Below are 23,077 nucleotides of genomic sequence, written 5' to 3'. Positions count from 1 at the left end.
TTGTCACATTACTCCAGAATGGGATTTGGCATTTTCTTTTCTGGGGATTTTTACCTTTTCTGTGGGTGCATTCATGCATTGACTCTAACACTGCTTCTAGGTGCTGGAACTGGTATGAATGGAGATCGCCTTGGTGGATCCTTCCCAGTCAATCATTGCCATGAAGAAAAGTTCTTTGGAATTGATGAAAACCTTTTGGCAGGCAACCAAACATCCTGCTCATGATCCTTCACCACCAGCAACAGTTGCAAGTGTAACTGCAAATGTTTCTCAGAGTTCAGAGGATGTGGATGTAAGGTTGAAGTCATCCTGACCAATCTTTTCATAAACTGAAATCTCTGAAGAATAAGGAACTGATATTTTCAATGGACTTGTGGTCCATGTGTAACTACAATGATTTAAATTCTGTCTTGTGTTTCACCAAGATTATTACAATAAACCAGAGTGCAAGTGGATTACCAAGAGCAGGACTAGAGAGAAGAAACTAGCCATTCCATTTTAGTTTATACACGCTCTATCAAGGTAACCATACTCAAATTTTGTCTGGGGGCTCCAAACTATGGTAAACTGGGTTTTCAGTCAATATTTTTAACCTGATATGATTTTGGATTGGGGAGTCACCAAACAGTGCTTTCTTTAAACTATCCAAGCGTCCTTGTGTTGGATGAATGCTTTATTTGCTGATACCAGCTGTATTGCAAGAGACAATGAAAGTATTTAAAGAAATTGTGATTCTTCAGTCCCCATAATTGGTCTCTTGTAGTGCTTGAAATAACTGATTTGCAGTGACAGTATAATAGAGATTGCTCTACTGTTCCAGGATGGCAGCACACATGTTTAAATGGAGCAGTTTTGACAGGGGGTAGGTGGAAAAGGTGCAAATGGAAATAATTTTTAGAGGGAGCAGGTAACGGTGTCATGAAATGAAATCTCAGTTACGGAGGGCATATTAATTGCATTAAATTGTCACTGTCCCATTTTAATCAGTAATTGTTACTTGGTTCAGGGTGTGGATTGGCCTGGTATTCAGGTGTCATTGATATTCAGGTTAAAATACTGATCTTTTAACACTTGTCAAGTTTACCAAAACTTGCGAGCAAATTTTGTTAAAGTCCATTGTTTGATTTTAATTCTCTATTGAGTTTCAGTTCATTCTTGTCAAACAGTAGCTGCCTGTGATGGAGTACTAAAGATATTTTCATGTATCGAGTTGAACACTATAACTCAGTCACAATCTTTTTGTACATTTTTCCACTCAATTGGTTGGTTTCTAATCATCTAACCGTCATTAAAAGATTTTTCAAGTTGTGCTGTTTGGATGTTGGACAACTGCTGTTCTGATTTTCAACTTGAAGGAACTTTGTCAGGATCAAGCGTACTTTCTGGTTCATTTATACTGTTTGAAGTCATCACAGATGAGGTCTAACTCTCCAAATAACACCTGAACACTAACACTTCCTTTTGAGTTTGGTTTCTTCAGTAACTGCTCTTTATAAGTATTGGTGTATTCACACATACCCATCAATCTAAAACATCATAATTGAACCTGATTTTCAACAGCAATTGGATCCTAACTTATTCCTTCCTCACCGTGGCCTTGAATTTGTCAGTATGGTCATTATTTGACATGATTTGACTTTTAATTCAACAATGTGGCAGAGCTGCAAAGCTATAATCTGCTTCATTTCTGAATTTTTGTTGCTGCTTCCTTTACTCAGCACATGTAATGCTGTATCTCAAGCAGATTGAAATCTCAATTTAGGGAGTGTTGGTGCTTTTCAAAATATTTGGATATTCCCTGTTGAACCAGAGTTGACTCTGTGCCTTGATGATAATATGGACTATTTAACATTGAGATTCACAGATAGGAATGGAATATGGTATTGCTGCTGAATGTCGCACAGTGCATTGTTGATCTCCATTTTGGAGCTGCTGAAATAAACCTAGTCTACTTAGCATTGCACATTCATTCAATACAATCCATCTATGTGAAGACGAATTTTCTTTCGACTTGTTCTGTGTAAACAATGAGAAGCTGGAGGGAATTAGCGAGTCAAGCCGCATCAAGGAGAGAAATGGTCAATCAGTGTATCATGTCAGAACCCTTGAGAAGAAAGTGTGAAGGGGAGATTTTAAGCACACAAAGGAGCTAAGAGGTGAAGGACATATGATGGCAGTAAAGATGGAGATACAGAGAGAGGAAAAGATTTGGGAGGGAATGATCTTTAAATTTTTGATACCCAATCTACACCACTCCTTAAAACCTACATCTTTCAAAGAAGGTAAAAAAAAAATAACTATAATCAGACGAGAAAGACAAAAACTATTAATCCAAAAAAATTGTCTAAATTGTACCCATATTCTCAACCTATGCTTCATTATCAAATTGTTTGTTAATTTAGAAAAATAAAAAGGTAAAAAGGACCCTAGGACTGCCAACATTAATGTATTTTTAGAAAAATTCAATTCCATTTCCACCCAAGAAGGGCGGTCAACTAATTTATCAAATTTTAACAAAAGAGGCAAATTGACCACCCAATAATAGAATCTGAAATTTGGAAATGATAGTTCTCCACTCCTTTTAGTTTTTTGAAGATGCAGTTTGTTCAAACGAGGTTGTTTCCTTGACAAATAAACGAATCCAGTGAATTTTATTTAAAAAAAAAGATTTAGGGATAAAAATTGGTATAGACTGGAAAAGATTTAAAATATTTGGTGATATATTCATTCTAATCGAATTAATATGTTTAATCACAGTAATAGACAAAGATGACCATCCTGAAAATAGTATGATTAAATGTTGCAGAAAACCTTTCCTTCAACAAATTCTTATAATGCTGAGTAATTGTAATTCCAAGGTATCTAAATTGATCATTCACTAACTTAGGAAAATTGGAATATCTTAGGACCCCTTTAGGGGTAATAATTCATTCTTATGCAGATTTATTTTATAGCCTGAAAACTGGCCCATATGGGCAAATGAGATTAATATATTTGATGTAGAAACCTCTGGATTTGAAATGAAAAGCAAAAGGTCATCTCCATATAAAGAAACTTTGCATTCAACACCTTTCTTAATTATCCCTGAAAGACCTCTGCCCTCCTGTAGAGCTATAGTAAAGGGTTCTAATGCCAAGACAAAAAGCAATGGGCTTAAGGGGCAACCTTGCTGAGTTCCCCAATAAAGCCTAAAAGAATTTGACTGTTGTGAATTGGTAAAAATTGTAGCTGTGGGACATAAGTACAGTAATTTAATTGATTTGATACAATCTGGGCCAAAATTAAACTTTTCTAATAGCAGAGTCCCATTCCACCCAATCAAAAGCTATCTCAACATCTAATGAAAGAACATGTTCAAGAGCAGGTGGAGGATAAATATAGATATGTAAATGTATATTATAATAAAAAAATGATTTTTGATAAAACTCTTTTGACCAATAATTAATGGTAGAATATTCTCTAATCTATGGCCCAAAATTTTAGAGAATATATTCAATTCTATGCTAAGTAATGAAATAGGACTGTATGAAGCACATTTGACAAAATCTTTCAATTTTTTTCAAAATAAGAGATATACAGGCCTCATAAAAAGATTATGGAAGCTTCCCATCTTTTAAAGAATTATCAAACACCAAACTTGAGTAGGTGCAAGCCATTTGGAGAAAGATTAATAAAATAGAAAGGAATAACCATCTGGTCCTGAAGATTTACTAGATTGTAAGGAGGAAATAGTTGATAATATTCCCCCCTGAGATGTGGGAGCCTCCAGACTTGTACGACTATTCTGAAAAATTGAAGGTAAATTAAGATGATCTAAAAAGTTTGATATTCTGGTATACACTTTATTAAATTCAGAGGTGTAAAGGTTGGAGTAAAGTTCTCTGAAAGTATAATTTTTAAAACAATCAGTAGTGGTCTTGCCACCTCCTGTTCGAATTTTATTAATTTTTTTGTTTTAGCAGTCATTCCCTTTAATTGTCTGGCCAGCAACTTAACTAATTTTTCCCCATGAATGTAAAAAAAACTCCTACTCCTCAACAACTGCTGTTCAAAAGGGTAAGTAGAAAGAGGGTGAAAATTTAGTTTTAAGTTCTACTCTCCTTTTATCTAAGTCCAGATTTTTATCTTGTGCAAATTGTAAATCAAATTGTTTAATTAATTAATTAATTCTAACCTTTCCTTATTGGTTGTCTGCTTAATCTTAGTTGCGTAAGAGATAATTTGACCTCTCAAATAAGCTTTCATTGTATTCAATACAATCAAATGGTTGGGGAAGAATTAGTAGTAAAAAAGAATTGTATTTGCTTTTCCATAAAATCTAGAAAATCTTTAATGTTAAATCGTCATTGCTTTTTTGCAATTCAAAGTTTAAGTGACAGGAGCATGATCAGATACAACTATTCCTTGATATTCACATGTTTTTGTCAAAGAGATCAATTGGTTGTCAATTAAAAAATAATCAGTTCTAGAATAAGAATGATATACATACAGGGAAAAAAAATCTCATTATTAGGATTTAGGTCATGTGGAGAGTGTAGAATGCTGTTGTCAGTTACAACAGGATAGAAACAGGATGCAGAGCTGGGCAGAAAAGTGGCAGATGGAGTTCAATCCAGGTAAGTGTGAAGTGATGCATTTTGGAAGGTTCAACTTGAAGGCAGAGTACATGGTTAATAGCAGGATTCTTAACTGCAGAAGAACAGAGAGACCTTGGAGTCCAAAGCCATAGATCTCTCAAGGTTGCCACCTAAGTTGGTAGGGTAGTTAAAAAGGCTTATGACATGCTGGTCTTCATTAGTCAGAGATTTGAGTTCAAGAACTAACCTGTCAGTCCAGTTTGGTAGTAAAATCTCAAGTTTCATCACGCTGAGCACTTGAATACCTCAGGGCTCAAAGTTTGATGAAGGGCTCAAGCCCAAAATGTCAGTTACGTAGCTTTACCTTTGGTATATAAAGGAAACTGCTTGACCTGCTGAGCTTCTTCAGCATATTGTGTTTTTTACTTCAACCATGGTGTCTACAGAATTTTGTAATTTACTTCAGGGCTGTGTGCTCCACCCACAACAGTTCATGGTTAATGACAGGATTCTTAGCACAGAAGGATCTTGGAGTCCAAGTCCATAAATTCCTCAAGATTGTCACATAAGTTGATTGGGTAGTTAAGAAGTTGTATGATGTGCCGGCCTTTATTAATCAGAGAATTGATTTCAAAAGTTAAGGTATATTGCAGGTCTATGAAACTCATCTCTTAATTTTTGGGTTGTGATCAGTTCTGGCTGTCTCACTGTAGGATGGATGTGGAAACTTTGGAGAGGGCAGAGGATGGATTTAACTGATTCCTATCTGGATTAGAGAATGTCTTATGAAAAATGATTGAGTAAGCTATAACTTTGTTTTCTTTGGAGCAACAGAGTGACAGAGGATGAGAAACAACAGAAGTGTTTTAAATAATGTGAGGCAGAGATAGGGTAGCTATCCAGGACCTTTTTCCCAGGGCAACACAATGATGTACAAAAAATGGAGGGATATGGGCTGTGAGAATTAGATTGATCATGGAGTACGTGTATATAGGTCAGCACATCATAGACTGCAGGGTTGTACTGTGTATATATTTAATCCACTGACTCCCAAAGATCATTCTCATTCCCATTAAAGTGACTCTTGGTTCCTGATTGCCTTGCACAGTCTTCAGCAATGTCCTCTCCAAAGACCATTGAGATTTATTTTTCTTTGACTAATGTTTGAATCTCCTCCCCTCTCTCTTCCTACTGTTCCTATTACACATGTGACTTCTGTACCTCAGAACATTGAGCTGCCTGTCCTGGTCCTAAAACCATGTCTCCATTATGACGACAACATCACATTGTTACATTCCTACCCATGCCCTACACTCAACCATTTTCTTCGTCAGGCTTCTTGCATTAAAATAAACAGAACAAAGTTTGCCCATCTTACTTGGATGTTTGTTCTACACCATTCTGTTGTGCTTCAACAAAGTTCCTTTGCCTTGCTCACTCTTCTTAACCTTTCAAGTGTGTCTCTCTCCATCTTAGATCTAACCCCCTGCCAAGCCAATTTTAAGCCTCCTGGATGAATCCAGCAAATCTCTTCCCCAAAATATTGGTACTCCTAGGTTCAGGTGTCACCTGTCTCTCTTGCAGTGGTCCCCTCTGGCCCAGAAGAGATGCCAATTGTTTATCACTCTGAAACCCTCTCTGTTGCACCAACTGCTCAGCCTTGTGTCATGTGCTCTATCCTCCTGTTCCTACTCTCACTGGCATCTGTCACTTGGAGTAAGTGAAAGATTACCACCTTGGAGCTGCTATTTTTTTTTTAACCTACATCCTAACTCCCTTTATTTCATTTCCTCTCTACGTCATTGGTACCAAAATGGACCATGACTTATGGCTGCTCGCCTGCCCTGTTAAGATCTGTGGTCTGGATCTGTGAAGGCTCTGACCTGGGTACCTGGGAGGCAACAAACCACCTTGGAATCTCAATCTTGGGCACAAAATTTCCTCTCAGTCCTCTTACCATCAAGTCCCCTATTGCTCTTTTCTCCCCCTTCTGAGCCTCAGAGCCATTCTGTGCCAAAGATATGGCTGCTGTGACTTCCTCCTGGTTAGTTGTCAAGAATGGTACACGTGTTATTGAGGGGAACAGTGACAGGGGACTTCTTCCTTCTCACCTTGTATGTTCCACTTTGGAAGACACATAGCTCCTCCCTGTCTACACCTCCAGCAAGAGCCCATCACTGAAGTCTATATTACAAACTCCTGTTTGAGTAAAATAGGATAATCATTGTAAGGTATAGTAGAGAGAGGAGGAACTGAGTGCTCATAGTTAACATTTAACATTTCACACAAGGACTATCACTACACAAGACACAGCTTGGTGACAATTTGAATAATTGGAAAAACTGAGGAAGGCTTGTCACAATCTGTTCCAGATTCGATAAATTTGCAAAGAAATTGTAATTTAGCAGGGGAAAACCATTCTGGCTGCTGAAGAGAAAACAGCTTTTTGAAGCAGGTCTTGTGGCCAGTCATTTTTTGTGGAATTCAGAGAAAAGCATGCTCTGTGAGTGACTGGGCTTTTTCAGTGGATTGACCTTGTGCCAGGAGGGTCTTTTAGGAAGCAAACTGCTTCATTTTGAGTTTGACTAATAGTGAACGTCACTTGGATACACCAGTGCCAGGGTTTTGGAAGTTTCATGGAGACTGCCCAGTTTGAGACTCGTCTACAAAAGGTTCTGGAGTATTATGACCACAGCTCGTGTGGATTGACATTTCTTCAAAAGCAACACAAGGAGAATTTGTGAGTCTGTAGCTGCTCCAAATCCAGTTCATCATTAATTCTGGTTCATTGTCTATTGCTGTTCGTTACGTGTGGTTCATAACAATGATGTCCTCAGGATCCCAAATTATTTGCTGTCCATCCAGTTCTAACTCTCAACTCCTTGGTTTGGTCAGTCAGGAGTTGCAGGTGATCTTACTTCCCATGAGTAGTCGTCAGGAACAACGGAAGACTCCTGATTTCCCATGATTTGCAGGAGAAGCACTGGACAACTCAAATTGCCATCATGTCTGCACTAACCAATGAAAAGTGAAGCAATGGTAAGCCTTATCTACCATCCTGCAGCCTCCACTCACCAAAACCTTTTGAGCCAAAACCTCGGCATGTAATGTGAGGGTGAGTAATTTCAAGAAAAATATGCAGGGCAAAATTTTTGTGGATTGATGGGTGCCTGGAATAGGCTTCAGGAACAGTGGTGGAAGAAGATACAGTAATATTATTTAAAAGGCCTCTAGGTAGACCCATGAATATGAAGGGATGAAGAGCAAGCAACAGTTTTAGTTTGATTTATACTTTATGTTTAGCACAGATAAGAAGGCTGAAGGGCACTGAATATCTTTTGCATTGTCATTTCCAAGATGGCCACTCTATTTCCCTTTTTATTAGCAGGTATGTAACCTGACCCTATTCATCCTAGACTCAGTTGGCACTTCTGCAATCATTTTCCCATCCCAGCCAAGAGAAGCATTCTTGCTGTCAAGCTCTCTGAGCATTGTGTATGTTTGACATGAAACCACTTTTCATCCTGATCTCTTGAGAATAGAGGCCTAGCCATCACAAGGGCCAATCTGCTGCATTCCCTCTGTAGCAAGTGCATCTTGGGGAAGAATAAGAAAATTATGAAAGGTACTCTGTGGTCTCATCAAGGCCTTAGAGAGTGACGCAAGAACAGCACAATTCCTGTATTTAAATAAAGACCACCATCACATTTATTTCCTAATTGCTTGTTGCATCAATGTGAGCTTTCAGTAAATTATTTCAAATGTCATCTGTGTTGCTTGAATCATCAACATTTCCCAATCTGTCATTTCACAAGAAGGTCAGGAATAAGGAGTTTGCATAGTTAGAGTTCTAGAGACTGGAGAAGGCCTTGCAGCTGAACTTCCACATTTTGACCAAGCTACTCCCCCCAATTGCCTGCTTTTGGCCCATATACCTCCAAACCTTTCCTCTGTGTACCTTCTAAAAGCCTTTTAAATAGTATAATTGATGCAACTTCTATCACTTCCTCTAGCAACTCATTCCAAGTACCAATACCCTCTTTGTGAAGAAGGTGCCTCAAAATGCTGACTAAACTTTTCTTCTCACCTTAAATCTATGCCCTCCAGTTTTAGATTCCCTTTTCCTGGGGGGGGGGGGGAATCTTGTTTATCTCTGCCCATCAACATGTTACAAACTTTAGTCATCCCTCAGCAACCTATGCTTCAGTGAGCAAAGATCCATCCTTTCCTTATAATTCAGGCCTATGATCCCCAGCAACTTTCTTGTTTCCAATTTAAAGATATTGTTTCTTTTGCACAAGACTCCCAAGTATCGTTTCCCCAACATCTTGTACAGTTGTATCATGACTTACCTGCTCTTTTACTCAGTATCCTGACTGATGAAGTCAAGCCTACTAAATTCCTTCCTCATCACCCTGTCTATCTACATTACCAATTCCATGGAATTATGCACCTCTACCCCAAAGTGTCCTTGTTCTCCAACATTCCCCAGGCCCTCCCTTTCACTTTCCAAGACCTGCTGTAGTTTAAGCTGCCAAGATACACCTCGCATTTGTCAGAGTTAAATTCCATTCACCACTTTTCCAGTTCATCCAGATCCACTTGTAATCTTAAACAACATTCTTCACTGTCCACGATTCCACCAATGTCATCTACAAACACACAAACCACTCTAAATATATTGTCATCCATGTAATCAGATAGTTAGCAAACAGCACTGGATCCAGCAGTCATCACTGACATGCACCATTGGTCACAGACCTCGAATCTGAATATCAATCCTCTACAACTGCCCTCTCTCTCTTACCATCAAGCTGATTCTGTATCCAATGGGCCAGCTCACCTATGTCCCATGCAATCTGACCTTCCACACCAGTTTACACATGTGGGATTTTGTCAAAGGCCTTGCTGAAGCCCACGTAGAAATTCAACATTTACTGTCCTACTCTCATTAAGCCTCTTGGTCACCTCTTTTTAAAAAAAAAACTCATCATAAGACACCATTTCCCAGCGATAAAACAATGCGGACTCTCCTAAATCAATTCTTTCTCAATGCAAATGGATTTTATCTTTCCAAATCTCCTCATGTAACCAATGTTAAGCTCACCATGTTTTAAATGAAGATGTACCATTTACTGCCCTTCTGGCACCCTATCCACACTTAATGATAAAACAAATATATCTGCAAGAGCTCCCTCAATTTCTTCCTGAGCTTACCGAAATATCCTAGGTATGCTTGATCAGGCCCTGGGGATTTGGGTGTTTAGAGACCTCCCACACCACCTCTTTTGTTACATGAGCTCTATTCAAGACATTGATATTTATTACCTGAGTTCCCTGTCCTCCATGTCTTTTTCCATGGAAATACAAATGAGAAATATTCATGATAGACCTCGTCCATCTCCTGTGGCTCCACACAGAGACAATTTTGTTGATCTTTAAGGGGTCCTAATTTTTTCTCTTTGGCCTTTAATATACTTATAGAATCTCCTCAACATTATCTGTCAGAGTCATCTCATACTCCCTCCTTATTTCCCTCTGAAGTGAATACCTCCATCCTCTGTACTGCTCAAAAGATTCTTTTGATTTCAACTACAGTACCTGTATGTCCTTTTTCTTTCTCATTCATGCTTCCTTCATCTTGCCAACCATCAAGTTATGTTCAGAAATAGGTTTGACAGGTTCAAAGGGAATCAAGACTGGACACATTAGCAAACAGTGGCTTTTATTTACACACAGGGGAATTCACAAAAAGGGCACATTCTGACAAACTAATGTACACAACACACAGGCGTGGTATACTGGGAAACGAGGCTTTAACATCTTTAGCACTCACCACCCAAGGTACAGTATACTGAGAAATGAGGGTTAACTTCTTCAGCCTCCACCACCCACAGCAACAAGCGAGGGTTAACTTTGTAGCCACAGTGGGTAATTCGAAAGGAGAATGTAACAAGAAAGTAACAAGTCGCAGTTGAGAGGAAGTTCAAACAAAACTGTTTATAGTCAAGCAAATCCTTTTTAAAAATCCTGCATCACGTGCCCCAATGACATCATGATGTTCGGCAGCCAGTTCACTGAAACTGGTAGCGCTGCTGCATAGCCCCACCCCACTTGTGTCGATAAGGCAGTTGGCACATCCATCCACGAGTGACTCAGCAAGGTTGTGCATGCTAGTGTTAGAAACAGAAGTACCTTCACAGAAATTGCTCGAGACAAATATTGAGAACAAAGCACATTTATTACTACAACAATGCAAAGTTGGGTGCTTCCCCTTACCCTGGGAATACACACATACACTGGGGCTCACCCAACTTTTATACAGTCAATTTCAGTATCAGAGTGCCCTCCCCCTTACATTCTTCTGCCCCCTGGATGGGTTTGGCAGAGGCAATCCTTCCTGCCTACGTGCAGTTTCAGTACACTTGGAGGACCAGGGGGTATCCTGTCGGTGTCCCTTCACGTTATTGTCCTTATTCACACCTTCCTGATTCTCGGAGCTACAGTCTCTTGGTATGTAGAGTTGGCTCATCCTGTCTAGGGTTGACTAATTTAATATGTATAAATCTGTGTAAGGTTAACTAATTAGATATGTAGAACTTGGCACTTCTGTCTATCCAGACTACCTCAACTTCCTACATTCTATTGTTCCTTACCGCTCCTTATCTTATTCTTATGGTGGCTCATTGATCTTGTCACAAAGACTAGAAGATTCTTATGTTAATCGTGCTGACTCTGCTTTCCTGCATCCTAATTCCCAAGCTCATCCTGTTTGTACTGGTTACAGCCATTAACTGATGTATGAATTTTAGTTTCCTTCATGTTCATAATTTTAGATCAGTTTTCCCATCTCTCACAATAGTGCATCTTTAGTCTTCCAAAAGGCATTTGAATTTGTCTCTGACCAGCAAAGTTCTTTTATTTATTCTGAGACATCAGGTCGAAAAGGGGCTTCATAATGTGCTACAGGGAACAAAACGGGAGTAAAAATTTACCATCCCTAGGAACTCTTGGAGACTCTTGAGCGTTGGTGGCTTTGGGAATTTTATGATGGCCTCCACTTTAGCAAGCAGTGGAACCACACCCTTTCATGTGATTCTTTGTCTCAGGAATTCGAGGGTCGACTGTCCAAACTGGCACTTTACTTGAATTAACCATGAGCCCGAACTCTCGCAAGCGATAAAGAGTAAACACAGATGTTTTGAATGTTCTTCGTGGGTGTGGCTGGTATCGAGAATGTCATGTTAGTAGATGAAAATGAAGTCCATGCCATTCCCCACTGTGTCCATCAGGTGCTGGGAAGGTTACACATTTTTAAGCCTGAAGGGCATCTGCAAAATTTCAAGTAAGCTGAATGGCATTACAATTGCTGTCTTAGGCACATCTTCTGTGTTAACACGTATTATTCACAACATTGGTTTGCCAATGTGAGATGCCATCCGCACATGCGCAGCCATTACATCTGTTGACTTGCGAGAAGCATTACGAGTTTTGGCACAGGGGCAAAAGTGGGGAATCGCAGTAGAGCCAACCCAAAAAAGCACTAAATTAGTGGGCCTGCAGGAGCAGAACTCTGAGGGAGATCACAAGAGTGCGGTCCACAAAATGGAATCAAACCCTCCCTGAATGAGCCCTCTGGAGAAGGAGGGGAGCGGCAAAAATTCCAGGGCTGCCGGTGGGAGGTCACCGAGTCCTGATGAGGAGCTAGGGCAGAGGCAGGGCGGCAAGAACCCAAGGAGGAAGGCCTCTAAGAAGAGCCCCCATAGTGCCTTGTTAGCACCAAAAATCCAGTGGGCCTGCCAGAGTGCAGTGCCCCAGCTGAGGAGCAGCAAGACTGATGTTGGGTGTGGGATCAGACAACAGTGGCCTACCTTCATTGAAGGTGGGGCCCAAGGCTGGCTGCACTGACCTAGCTTCATTAAAGTTAGGCTTTGCAAACAATAGCAGCAATGGCGATCTACCTCCACTGAGGGTGAGATTGTGCAACAGAGATCTACCTTTGCTGAAAGTGGGGTCCAAGTCTGGCTGCACCGACCTGGCTTCGTGGAAGCTGGGGCTTCAAAAAGCAAGCAGTGATATTGTTATGCCGCTGCATGAGATGATTGGACCCCAGTATATCAAGAAGCTGTGAAACTCAGCCCCTTTGAGTTTAAAGGTTTATTGTAGCACAGGTAAGTGCTTGTTTAATTCTTAATTTGGTGATAACCACACACCAAATCTATTTTTGAGAAAATCCTGGCCCCATAAATATTTGCTCTAAAGTCTTGTATGTGGGGCACAAGATAGCACTCTGCTGTTGTAGTGTTGTTTAAGCGTCGTCTGTAATCGCCGCAGGATCTCCAGCCTCCCGTGGCTTTGGGCACCATATGCAATGGTGACTCCCATGGGCTATCTGACCTGCTTATAATGCCCAACTCCTCCATTTTAGTGAACTCCTGCTTCACAAGGTGCAACTTTTCAGGCTGTAGTCGACGGGCTCTGGCATATACAGGCAGTCCTTGGGTCAAACTATGGTGGCTTACACAATGTTTCATAGTAGCAGTGACAAGGTCAGCAAAGTCTTCAAGGATTCTAGCGAATTCGTTCTTCATACATTCAAGGGTGTCCAAGTGCGGGCGAGTAACCTTGAATCTCTGAGATGGAAGGTTTGGAAAGTCTTGCTGTCCACTAAGTGGTGTCCTTTCATATCCACCATGAGGGATTGGGCACAGAGGAAGTCTGCTCCCGGCAACAGCCAGGACACAGCAGCAAGAGTGAACCTCCAAATAAACTTGCTGCTGTCAAATTTCACAGCCATGGTTCTTGTGCCATACGTACAGATAGTGCTGTTATTTACAGCCATGAGGTTAGGTCTTATTCTGGTATGAGTGTCGAATCCTGAAGAAGGAAGGATACCAACCTTCAAACAAGTGTCCATGAAGAATTTTCAACCTGAGAGTTCATCCCAGACATAAAGTAGGCTGTTTTTGAGGCCAACCTTTGTAGCCATTATCGACGGCTGGCCTGATAATTTCTTAAGAAGCCACATGGAGCACGGCATTTGTGAGCACCAACATCTCAACGTTGGTGAAAGAAGCACCAGCTGCTAGTCTCTGAGTCATCTCTGTCTGGTGGAGACCATGTTCTCATCATCGGGACTCAAAGGTTCAGTGCCTTGGGGTGTGAAGCAGCATTTATTTTGATGGGCTTTACACCCCGCTGCTTCGCGCGCCACAAGATGTCCGCCTGTGCAGCCACTGCTCGAGGGTCACTGAAATCCTCGTTGGATGACACGAGGCAAATGACTACTAGTGAATGCTCTAGAAATGGCTGTTGAAAGAGCAAACATGGCTTGTGGCCATCAGCCAGTGCCATCATGTCACCCATAAGATCTGAAGGGGAATGCTTTCCCAGGCAGTTGATGTGGAGGAGCTGCGCAGCCTCTGCCTGCCTGAACCAAACTTCAGGTTGCAATGTCCAGAAGACAGGCAGTTTAGAGATATTGTTGCATTGTCCTTTGCTGGTCCAAAATTTTGTTTCAGGCCCATCGGGATCACCAATTGTAGTCATTGATGTTGCAGTGGGTAATTCAAGAGGAGAGAGTAATGAGTCGCTGTTGAGCGGAAGTTCAAAACTGTTTACAGATACACACAACCTTTTTAAAAACCCCGCGTCATGCACTCGGATGACTTCTCATTTAAATCCCTGCCCCATTCCTTTGCTGACATGTCTGACCATGCACTACCAAACTGAGAAAAAAAAATCAGAATTTATTGTCATGAACAAGTCACAAAATATGTTGTTTTGAACCACCTTACAAAAATTAATAAGATTAGAGCACGAAAAGTCAAAGTTAGGGAGTGTTTTTGGTTCATTGATCATTCAGGAATCTGATGGCAGCGGGGAAGAAGCTGTCCCTGTGCTGCTGAGTGCTTGTCTTCAGTCACCTTGTCTTGGGTAAACTTATACCTCTCATTTAGTTCGTTTTAGATTGGTCACAGTGTTTGAGCTACCGAAAGAAAATAGACACACACACTGAGAGCAATTCAGTTTATACAAATATTTATTACAAATTCAAAAGCTGATTTCAAACTACAATATGCTAGCCCTTCCCAACTATATTTATCAACGCCTGGACTGGTCCCAACTGTCGAGGTGAGGCAACGACTGCACACTTGTAGTAGGTTGTCAGGGCGCCGGAAGCAGCTTCTCCGCCTCCCCCAACTGGGACGTTGGATGGACTCTAGAAGGTCTTCTTGCTGAGAGATGTTGCCACCTCTCGGAGAGTCTCAAACTTCAGCAGCGGGACCATGGCTTATATTACCCAAAAACTGCTTACCCAAGCACCTATTCCCAGCACAGCAAGAAAGATAAGCGAGCAAGATAAGCCTAGCATGCTAGGCTTCTATCGAATAACATAATTTTCAGCTTATCACTTTGAATACAATGGTTTATTTTGCATCAAGGCTAGGCCTCTGACAGTCTGTGACCAAAACAAGCAGGAAGATTAAATGTTAACAACCCTCTGGAGTTTTTTTGTCCTGAGTGTTGGCATCTCCATACCAGACAGTAATGCAACCAGTCGGGATGCTCTCCATGGTACACTGGTAGAGGTTTTCGAGAGTCTTCAGTGACATACGAATCTCTTCAAGCACCTCACAGAGTATAGCTGCAGGTGAGCCTTCTTTGTGTTTGCATCGACATGGAGGCTCCAGGACAAATCCTCAGAGATGTTGACACCCAAGAATTTGAAGTTCTTGACCCTCTTCGTGACTGAGTCCTCGATGAAGATTGGGTTGTGTTCTCTGACTTCCTCCTGAAATCCATAATCATCTCTTTGGTTTTGCTAAGGTTGTTGATGTGACACCACTCAACGAGCTGATCTATTCCCCTCCTATACAATAGACAATAGGTGCAGGAGTAGGCCCTTCAAGCCAGACTGCTATTCACTATGATTATGGCTGATCGTCCACAATCAATACCCTGTTCCTGCCTTCTTCCCATATCCCTTGTGTCCACTATCTTTAAGAGCTCTTTCTAAATCTTTCTTGAAAGCATCCAGAGAATTAGCCTCCACTGCCTTCTGAGGCAGAGCATTCCACTGATCCACAATTCTGTGGGTGAAAAAAGTTTTTCCTCAATTCTGTTCTAACTGGCCTACCCCTTATTCTTAAACTGTGGCCCCAGTTCTGGACTCTCCCAACATCAGGAACATGTTCCCTACCTCTAGAGTGTCCAATCAATCCCTTGATAATCTCAATTGTTTCAATCAGATCCTCTCTCATCCTTCTAATTTCCAGTGTATACAAGCCCAATTGCTCCAATCTTTCAATATTTGACAGTCCCACCAACCTGGGAATTAACTTTGTGAACCTGTGCTGCACTCCTTAAATAGCAAGAATGTCCCTCCTCAAACTTGGAGACCAAAACTGCACATAATACGCCAGGTGTCGTCTCTCCAGGGCCCTGCACAACTGCAGGAGGACCTCTTTGCTCCTATACTCAATTCCCCTTACTACGAAGGCCAACATGCATTAGCTTTCTTCACTGCCTGCTGTACCTGCATGCTTACTTTCATTGACTGAACAAAGACTCACAGATCTCATTGTTCTTTCCCTTTTCCTAACTTGACACCATTCAGATAGTAATCTGCATTCCTGTTCTTGCCACCAAAGTGGATAACCTCACATTTATACACATTAAACTGCATCTGACCACTCACCCAACTTTTCAAAATCACCCTGCATTCTCGTAATATCCTTGTCACATTTCACACTGCCACCTAGCTTTGTGTCATCTGCAAATTTGCTAATGTTACTTTTAATCCCTTCATCTAAATCAGTGGTTCTCAAGCTTTTTCTTTCCATTTTAAGTAATCCCTATGCCATAGGTGCTCTGTGATTAGTAAGGGAATACTTAAAGTGGTATGTGAGTGAAAAGAAAAAGGTTGAGAACCACTGATCTAAATCATTAATGTATTTTGTAAATAGCTGTGGTCCTAGCACCAAGCTTTGTGGTACCCATTATAAAAGTAACCTATTAATCCCTACTCTTTGTTTCCTGTCTGCCAACTAATTTTCTTTGTTTTTAGATGAAATTATTGTCTTTAGTTAAAAAGCAATGGTTCTGGCCTAGGTGCTGGAAGTATACCTTATACAACCTCCAAAAGGGAATTGGATATACTTTTTTTGGAAAATTTTATTTATTAATTATGATAAACCATACAATGAAAAAATACAGCTTAAAAAAAAAACAGAATACATCAAAACAGCGTTATTATGAGTTGGGTGAGAGAGCACATAAGGTTTTAGCTTGGAAGTTGAAAACTAAACAAGTTTCTAGAACGATTAATGGAGTTAGGGGGAAGTCGGAGATAACTTATAAACCACAGGATATTAATGATGGATTCCGTACATTTCCAAGACTTCTTGACTTTTTAAATCAAATTTAGATTTACCTTTATTAGAGGAAGAGGATATTAAGACGCTAGATGGCTCATTTACTGTTCTGGAACTTAAGAAGGCATTACAATCTATGCCAAGTGGAAAATCACCTGGAGAAGATGGATTTACGACAGAATTTTATAAACAATTTTATGATTTGTTTTTTCCGACATATACTGATGTACTTAAACAAGCCACTGATACAGGTTTATTTCCAGAGTCATTTTCCAAGGCATTAATAACAGTTATACCAAAGAAAGACAGAGACCCATTAAAAGTAGCATCATATAGATCAATATCTTTATTGAATGTAGATTATAAAATTGTAGCAAAAGTTTTAGCAAATAGACTGGCTAATTGTTTACTGAAATTAGTACATATGGACCAAGCAGGAATTATTAAGAATAGGTATTCAGCTGATAATATTATTAAATTAATTACAATAATTAATGCTTCAAGACAACAACTCACCAACCAATGATATTACTGCTAGACGCGGAAAAGGCCTTCGACCGTGTGGAGTGGAATTTTTTATTTAGGTGTTAGAAAGATATAAATTTGGACCACTCTTTACTGCATTATATACTAATCCTTCTGCTCGGGTGGTGATGAATGAACAGATTTTGCAGGTATTTAATTTGTTTGGATCAACTAGACAGGGCTGTCCATTGTCACCAGCCTTATTTGCATTAGTTATAGAATCTATGGCCCAAGTGATTTGGCAAGAAATTAATATTAAGGGAATTACAATTGGTGGACAAGAGTATAAAATTAATCTGTTTGCAGATGATGTGTTGATATATTTGTCTCAACCTAAGAATTCTTTAGAACCATTACAAAATTTGTTGAAACAATATGGGGTAATGTCAGGTTATAAAGTAAATTGGGATAAAAATGAGATATTGCCAACATCCAATGGAGATTATTCAGATTGTAAACAATTCACAAAGTTTAAATGAACAAATAAAATTAAGTATTTGGACGTAATAGTGGTTAAAGAGTATCAAAATTTATACAGTTTAAATTATATACTGTTATTAAATAAGATCAAATCTGATTTAAATAAATGGAAGGAGTTACCGTTAACATTGATTGATGGGTAAATTGTATTAAGATGAATATATATCCTCGCATTCAATATTTGTTTCAATCTATTCCAAATGCTATACAGGGAAAGTTTTTTAAAGGAATTAAATAAAGCCATTCTTTTGTTTTTTTATGGAAATGTAAGTTATCTAGAGTTTCTATGCAGAAGATGACATGGAGATATGACTTGGGAGGTCTTTGATCACCACATTTTCAAAATTATCAAGTAGCACAATTAAAGTTTATTAATGGGCTGTTTGATATTTATCAGCCTCTGATGTGGGCGAAGGTGGAGATGGATCAAATTCAGGAAAGATCAATGCATCATTTTATATATAAATGGGATCCCATGCTTCTACAAAGGCATAAACTGCCAGTATTGAAACATTTGATGGGGTTATGGTATAAGTGGAATAATCTTATAGGATTGAAAGGTAAGATTTCAGCTAAAACATTTTTAAATTAGAGCCAGCTAATTCCATTTTCTAAGAATAATCCCTATTTGAAGGATTGGGAATCCAAAGGAGTGATATTAGTGGAAGATTGTTTTGAAATAGGTTCATTTCTCTCGTTTGATAGACTTAGAGAGAAATTTGATATATTAGCAAATACTTTATTTACTTATAATAAAGTATGAGATTTACTATTAGAATGCTTTGGTAGAGAGATAATATTACCTGGGGAAATGAAATTTGAGAGATTAATTATGGATATGGGAAAAAGGGCTTTGTTTCAGAAATGTATTTGTTACTACAGACAAAGATGACAAAGGTATATATATATATATATACATATTTAAAATAAAGTATAAATGGGAGAAAGATTTATCTATTCCTATTTTAGTGGAGGTGTGATATGTGTTTGAATAGTTATTACAAAATTAATTAATGTACAATATAGTTTAGTTCATTATAACTTTCTTCATCAGTTATACTTAACTCCGGAAAAATTGAAAAAGTGTGGATATAGTTGGTCAGATTTGTGTTTTAGATGCGGCAATCAGATAGGGATTTTTTTTACATTCGGTTTGGGAATGTAGGAAGGTTAAACCTTTTTGGAAAAAAGTTATTAAATTTTTGTGAGATTTATTCCAAATAGATTTATTTGTGGATCCATAGGTATGTTTATTGGGATACATGAAAACAATTATGGCAAATTTACATTTGGAGAAATCCCAAATTGCATTTATTTGGTTAGGTTTGGCGGTGGCCAGGAAGTGTATAGCTGTAACTTGGAAAAATGAGGTCGAATTGAACATACAAAGATGGCACAATGAAATATAGTCATGTATTTATTTAGAGAAAATAATGTTCAATTTATGAAATGATTATTTTTTATTAAGATGTGGAGTTTGTACTTGGAACGTATGGGTTTAGATATTAAGTAAAAGTTTTATATGTGATGAGAGATGTAAAAGGATGGCACACCACACAGCAACCTGTTATAATTTGATGTTATTGTGTTTTTTTTTAAAAAGCTCCAAAGTGGGGAGGGCTGTAGAGGGTGGGATGGGGGGAGGAGTGGAGGGGGTGGGTACTAGGGGGTAGGTTTAGATTATTTTGTATTTTTTTGGTTTTGTAAAATTCAAAAATAAAATAAAAAAAAAACCAGAATACATCAATTATTTTACCCTAACTCACTGCTCCCTACCCCCCTCTAATCTACCCCCAAAAAGAAAGAGGAGATCACATAACATAAAACTCATCAATTTGTTACCATGGTTCAGAACAACACCACTAATGTGTGGAAAGGAGATGAATAATTCAACCCCATATAATCCAAATACGGGGTCTAGCCAACTAATTTTCTATCCATATCAGTACCCTACCCCCCAATACCGTGCTCTAATTTTGCCCACTAATCTCCTATGTTGGAATTTATCAAAAGCTTTCTGAAAGTCCAGGTACACTACATCCACTGGCTCACCCTTGTCCAATTTCATAGTTATATTCTCAAAAAATTCCAGATGATTAGATAAGCTGATTTTTCCCTTTGTAAATCCACACTGACTCATTTTGATCCTGTTACTGCTATCCAAATGTGCCGCTATTTTATCTATAAAAGCATGATGAAGAGAGAAATAAGATGGGGGATAAGTGGTTCTTAGATTGCTTTGGCAGACAGTTCAAGGAAGAAACCAGCAACATTTTGTGTATATTTAGAATAAAAGGATCATGAGGGAAAGAATAAATTTCATTAGGATCAGGAGGGATGTCTGTATCAAGACAGAGGAGGTGGGAAGGTCTTAAATGAATATTTAATGAATGTGTTCACTCTGTAGCAGAATAAGCACGAGTGTGAGGAGAGGGAGGCAACTAAAGATAGCCTCAGGCATAGGTGCATCAGTGGTGAAGAGATGTTAGAGATCTTAGATTGTAGTGTTCTGGGATGCCCTGATCTGGACCTAGAGTGTGTCCAGAACTTTCTCCAGAAGTATATGGACTGGATACTCTGGGTCCAGCCCAGGGGAATCCTAGAAAGTTGTAATAAAGCAGGAAGGAAATAGTTGGTGGCATGACAGACATCTTTAATTTGTCACTGAGGACAGGAGAAGTTCTGGAGGAATGCAAACATGGTGCTGTTATTTGATAAAAAGATGGAAGGGTAATCCAGTAACAACAGACATTAATCTGGCATCAGTGGTTGGGAAACTGCTGAAGAGGATTCCAAAAGAGAATCTGTTGATATTTTGATGGCCAGGAGAAAATTGAGAGCCAGCATGGATTGTATGTAGGAATTGTTTCACAAACTTGATGGATTTTTTCGAAGAGATAACAGAGGATAGATGAGGGCAAGGCAGTTCAATTATAAGGATTTTAGTAAAGTGTTTGATAAGGTCCCACATTATCAGTTGGTATAGATGATTAGGACACATAAGAGAAGAGGCCAGCAAGCCAATGGGATAAAAATTGGCTCAGAGTACAAGGACAGTTTTTTAGACTGGTGGGCCGTGACCAGTGGAGTGCCTCAGGGTTTGATAATGGGGCGCTTGCTTTTTGTAATATACATAAATAATTTGGACAAGGATGTTTGTGGCAAGGTGAGAAAGGTTGCTGATGAGACAAAAATATAGGCTACAGTAGACAGTGAAGAAGGTGACCTGGGTTTGCAATAGGGTCTAGAGCAGATAGGAAACTGGGCTAAGGAATGGCAGATGCAGCTCAACTTGGAGTGCGAAGTGCTGCATTTGGTTAAAGCAAACCAGGGAAGGACTTGTTCTGTTAATGACAGTGTTATAAAGAGTGTTATGGAGCTGAGGGACTGAGGGGCAGAGGCACATAGTTCTTTAAAGATGGCAGCACAGGTGGAGAGTTAGGAAGACCGTGTTTGGGATGCTTGCCTTCATTGGTCAGGGCATTGAATGCAAGTGTTGGATGTTATGTTGAAGTTACACAAGATGTTAGTGAGGCTGCACTTAGAATATTGTGTGTCCTTTTGGTCACCTGCCCATAGGAAGGCTATAATAATGTTGGAAAGAATACAGAAGAGGTTTACGATGTTGCCAGGATCAGGGAAGTTGAGTTATCATGAGAGATTGGGAAAACTAGGCCTATTTTACTTAGTATGCAGGCAGTTGAGAAGGAATCTTCTTGAGTATAAAAAATCATAAGATGAAATAATGGTAGTTTGTTTCGTGACTAAATGAATCTAAGATGAGAGACCACAATGATAAGGTGAGGGTGTGCGATTTAGAAAGGACATTTTTTCACTCAACAGGTGGAGGGTGAGGAGGAGTCACGTGATGGAGTAGCGGCCAGTAGGAGAATACCAGCCCTCTCCAGAAAGGAAGAAAAAAAGTAAAGGAAATGCAAAGCTCAAGAAACACAAAACACAACAAATAAAAGATAAAGGTGCGGAGAAAAGAAAGAAAATGGCACCTAAAAAAGAAAAACCAAAAACAACGGGAATAAAAGAAGGAAAGACGCCAGAAGAGAAAGGAGAAGGCCTTAAATGCATGAAGAAGCAGGGATCCACCATGGACAGAGGAGCCCACTCCCCGAGGTTAGTGGAGACACCACAGGATCACGACCTCCCGACCACGGGACTGCAAAAATGGCTCACTGAGCCAAACAGAAGTGCGCAATGCACACAACAGGAAAAGGAAAATACTGATGGGTGGGGGACCCAGCTGTGGAGTGATCCTACACAGCATGACCAGCTGAGAGATGCCCGACAGCAGGACTCTCAGCTGAAAGAAGAGGAAAGCAACAGGAAAGGGATTTATGAGAAAGAAAAACAGCAGCAGGAGGCCCAACAGATAACTAGCCCAGAAGAAGAGGGTCAACATCAAGAAGCTATGAAAAAAAAACCAACAAACTGAGGCAAGCAGCTCAGCAAGAAAGTCAGAAGATACACAGATACAAGGAAGAGAAATAGAAGACACAAACCCAAGAGCAGACAGAGAAGAAGAAGAAGAACACCAAGCTCTGTACAGAGGAATAGAAGGTAAAATAAATGGACAGTACAAAGATAAAAAAATTTTTTAAAAACAAATGAAAGCATTAAAAGAATGGTTGACACTAGAATTTAGTGAAATGAAAAGAAAAATGAAAAGTACAGAAGAAAAAGTGAGCAGAATAGAGCTGGTCATAACAGATGTAGGGAAAGGATTAGAAAATATAGAAGAATGTGTAATGGCTGTAGAAATGGAAGTGATTGACTTAAGAAGAAAATTGGAAGGAAGTGACAAAAAAGTTAAATAAACACAAGAGTTGTTAGCTCAGAAGATGCATATAATGGAAAACTATAGTAGGTGAAACAATATAAAGATAGTGGGCCTGAAGGAAGATGAAGAAGGCAAAGATATGAAAGAATTTATAAAAGAATGGATCCCAAAAGTCCTGGGAATGCCAGAAATGCAGGAAGGAATGGAAATAGAAAGGGTGCACAGAACATTAGCCCCGAAACCACAGTCACAACAAAAACCAAGATCTGTTTTAGTAAAATTTCTGAGATACACGACAAGAGAAAATATGTTGGAGAAGGTGATGA

At 39.5% G+C, this 23,077-nt stretch overlaps 1 protein-coding gene across 2 annotated transcripts in view; it reads left to right on the top strand.

The window, feature by feature from the left end:
* cop1 (COP1 E3 ubiquitin ligase) overlaps positions 1-1,309 on the top strand; it is a 141,610-nt gene extending 140,301 nt beyond the window's left edge. For both annotated transcript variants that reach the window (XM_069937536.1, XM_069937535.1), the window contains exon 20: positions 101-1,309. In XM_069937536.1, coding sequence (XP_069793637.1) covers positions 101-118 — 18 coding nt within the window. In that variant the 3' untranslated portion in view covers positions 119-1,309. The remainder of the gene's footprint in view (positions 1-100) is intronic.
* The last annotated feature ends 21,768 nt before the right edge of the window (positions 1,310-23,077 follow it).

This window comes from Narcine bancroftii, chromosome 5, assembly GCF_036971445.1.
Source record: "Narcine bancroftii isolate sNarBan1 chromosome 5, sNarBan1.hap1, whole genome shotgun sequence".
Classification (NCBI taxonomy): Eukaryota; Metazoa; Chordata; class Chondrichthyes; order Torpediniformes; family Narcinidae; genus Narcine; species Narcine bancroftii.
This window is presented reverse-complemented; position numbering and strand designations above follow the sequence as displayed.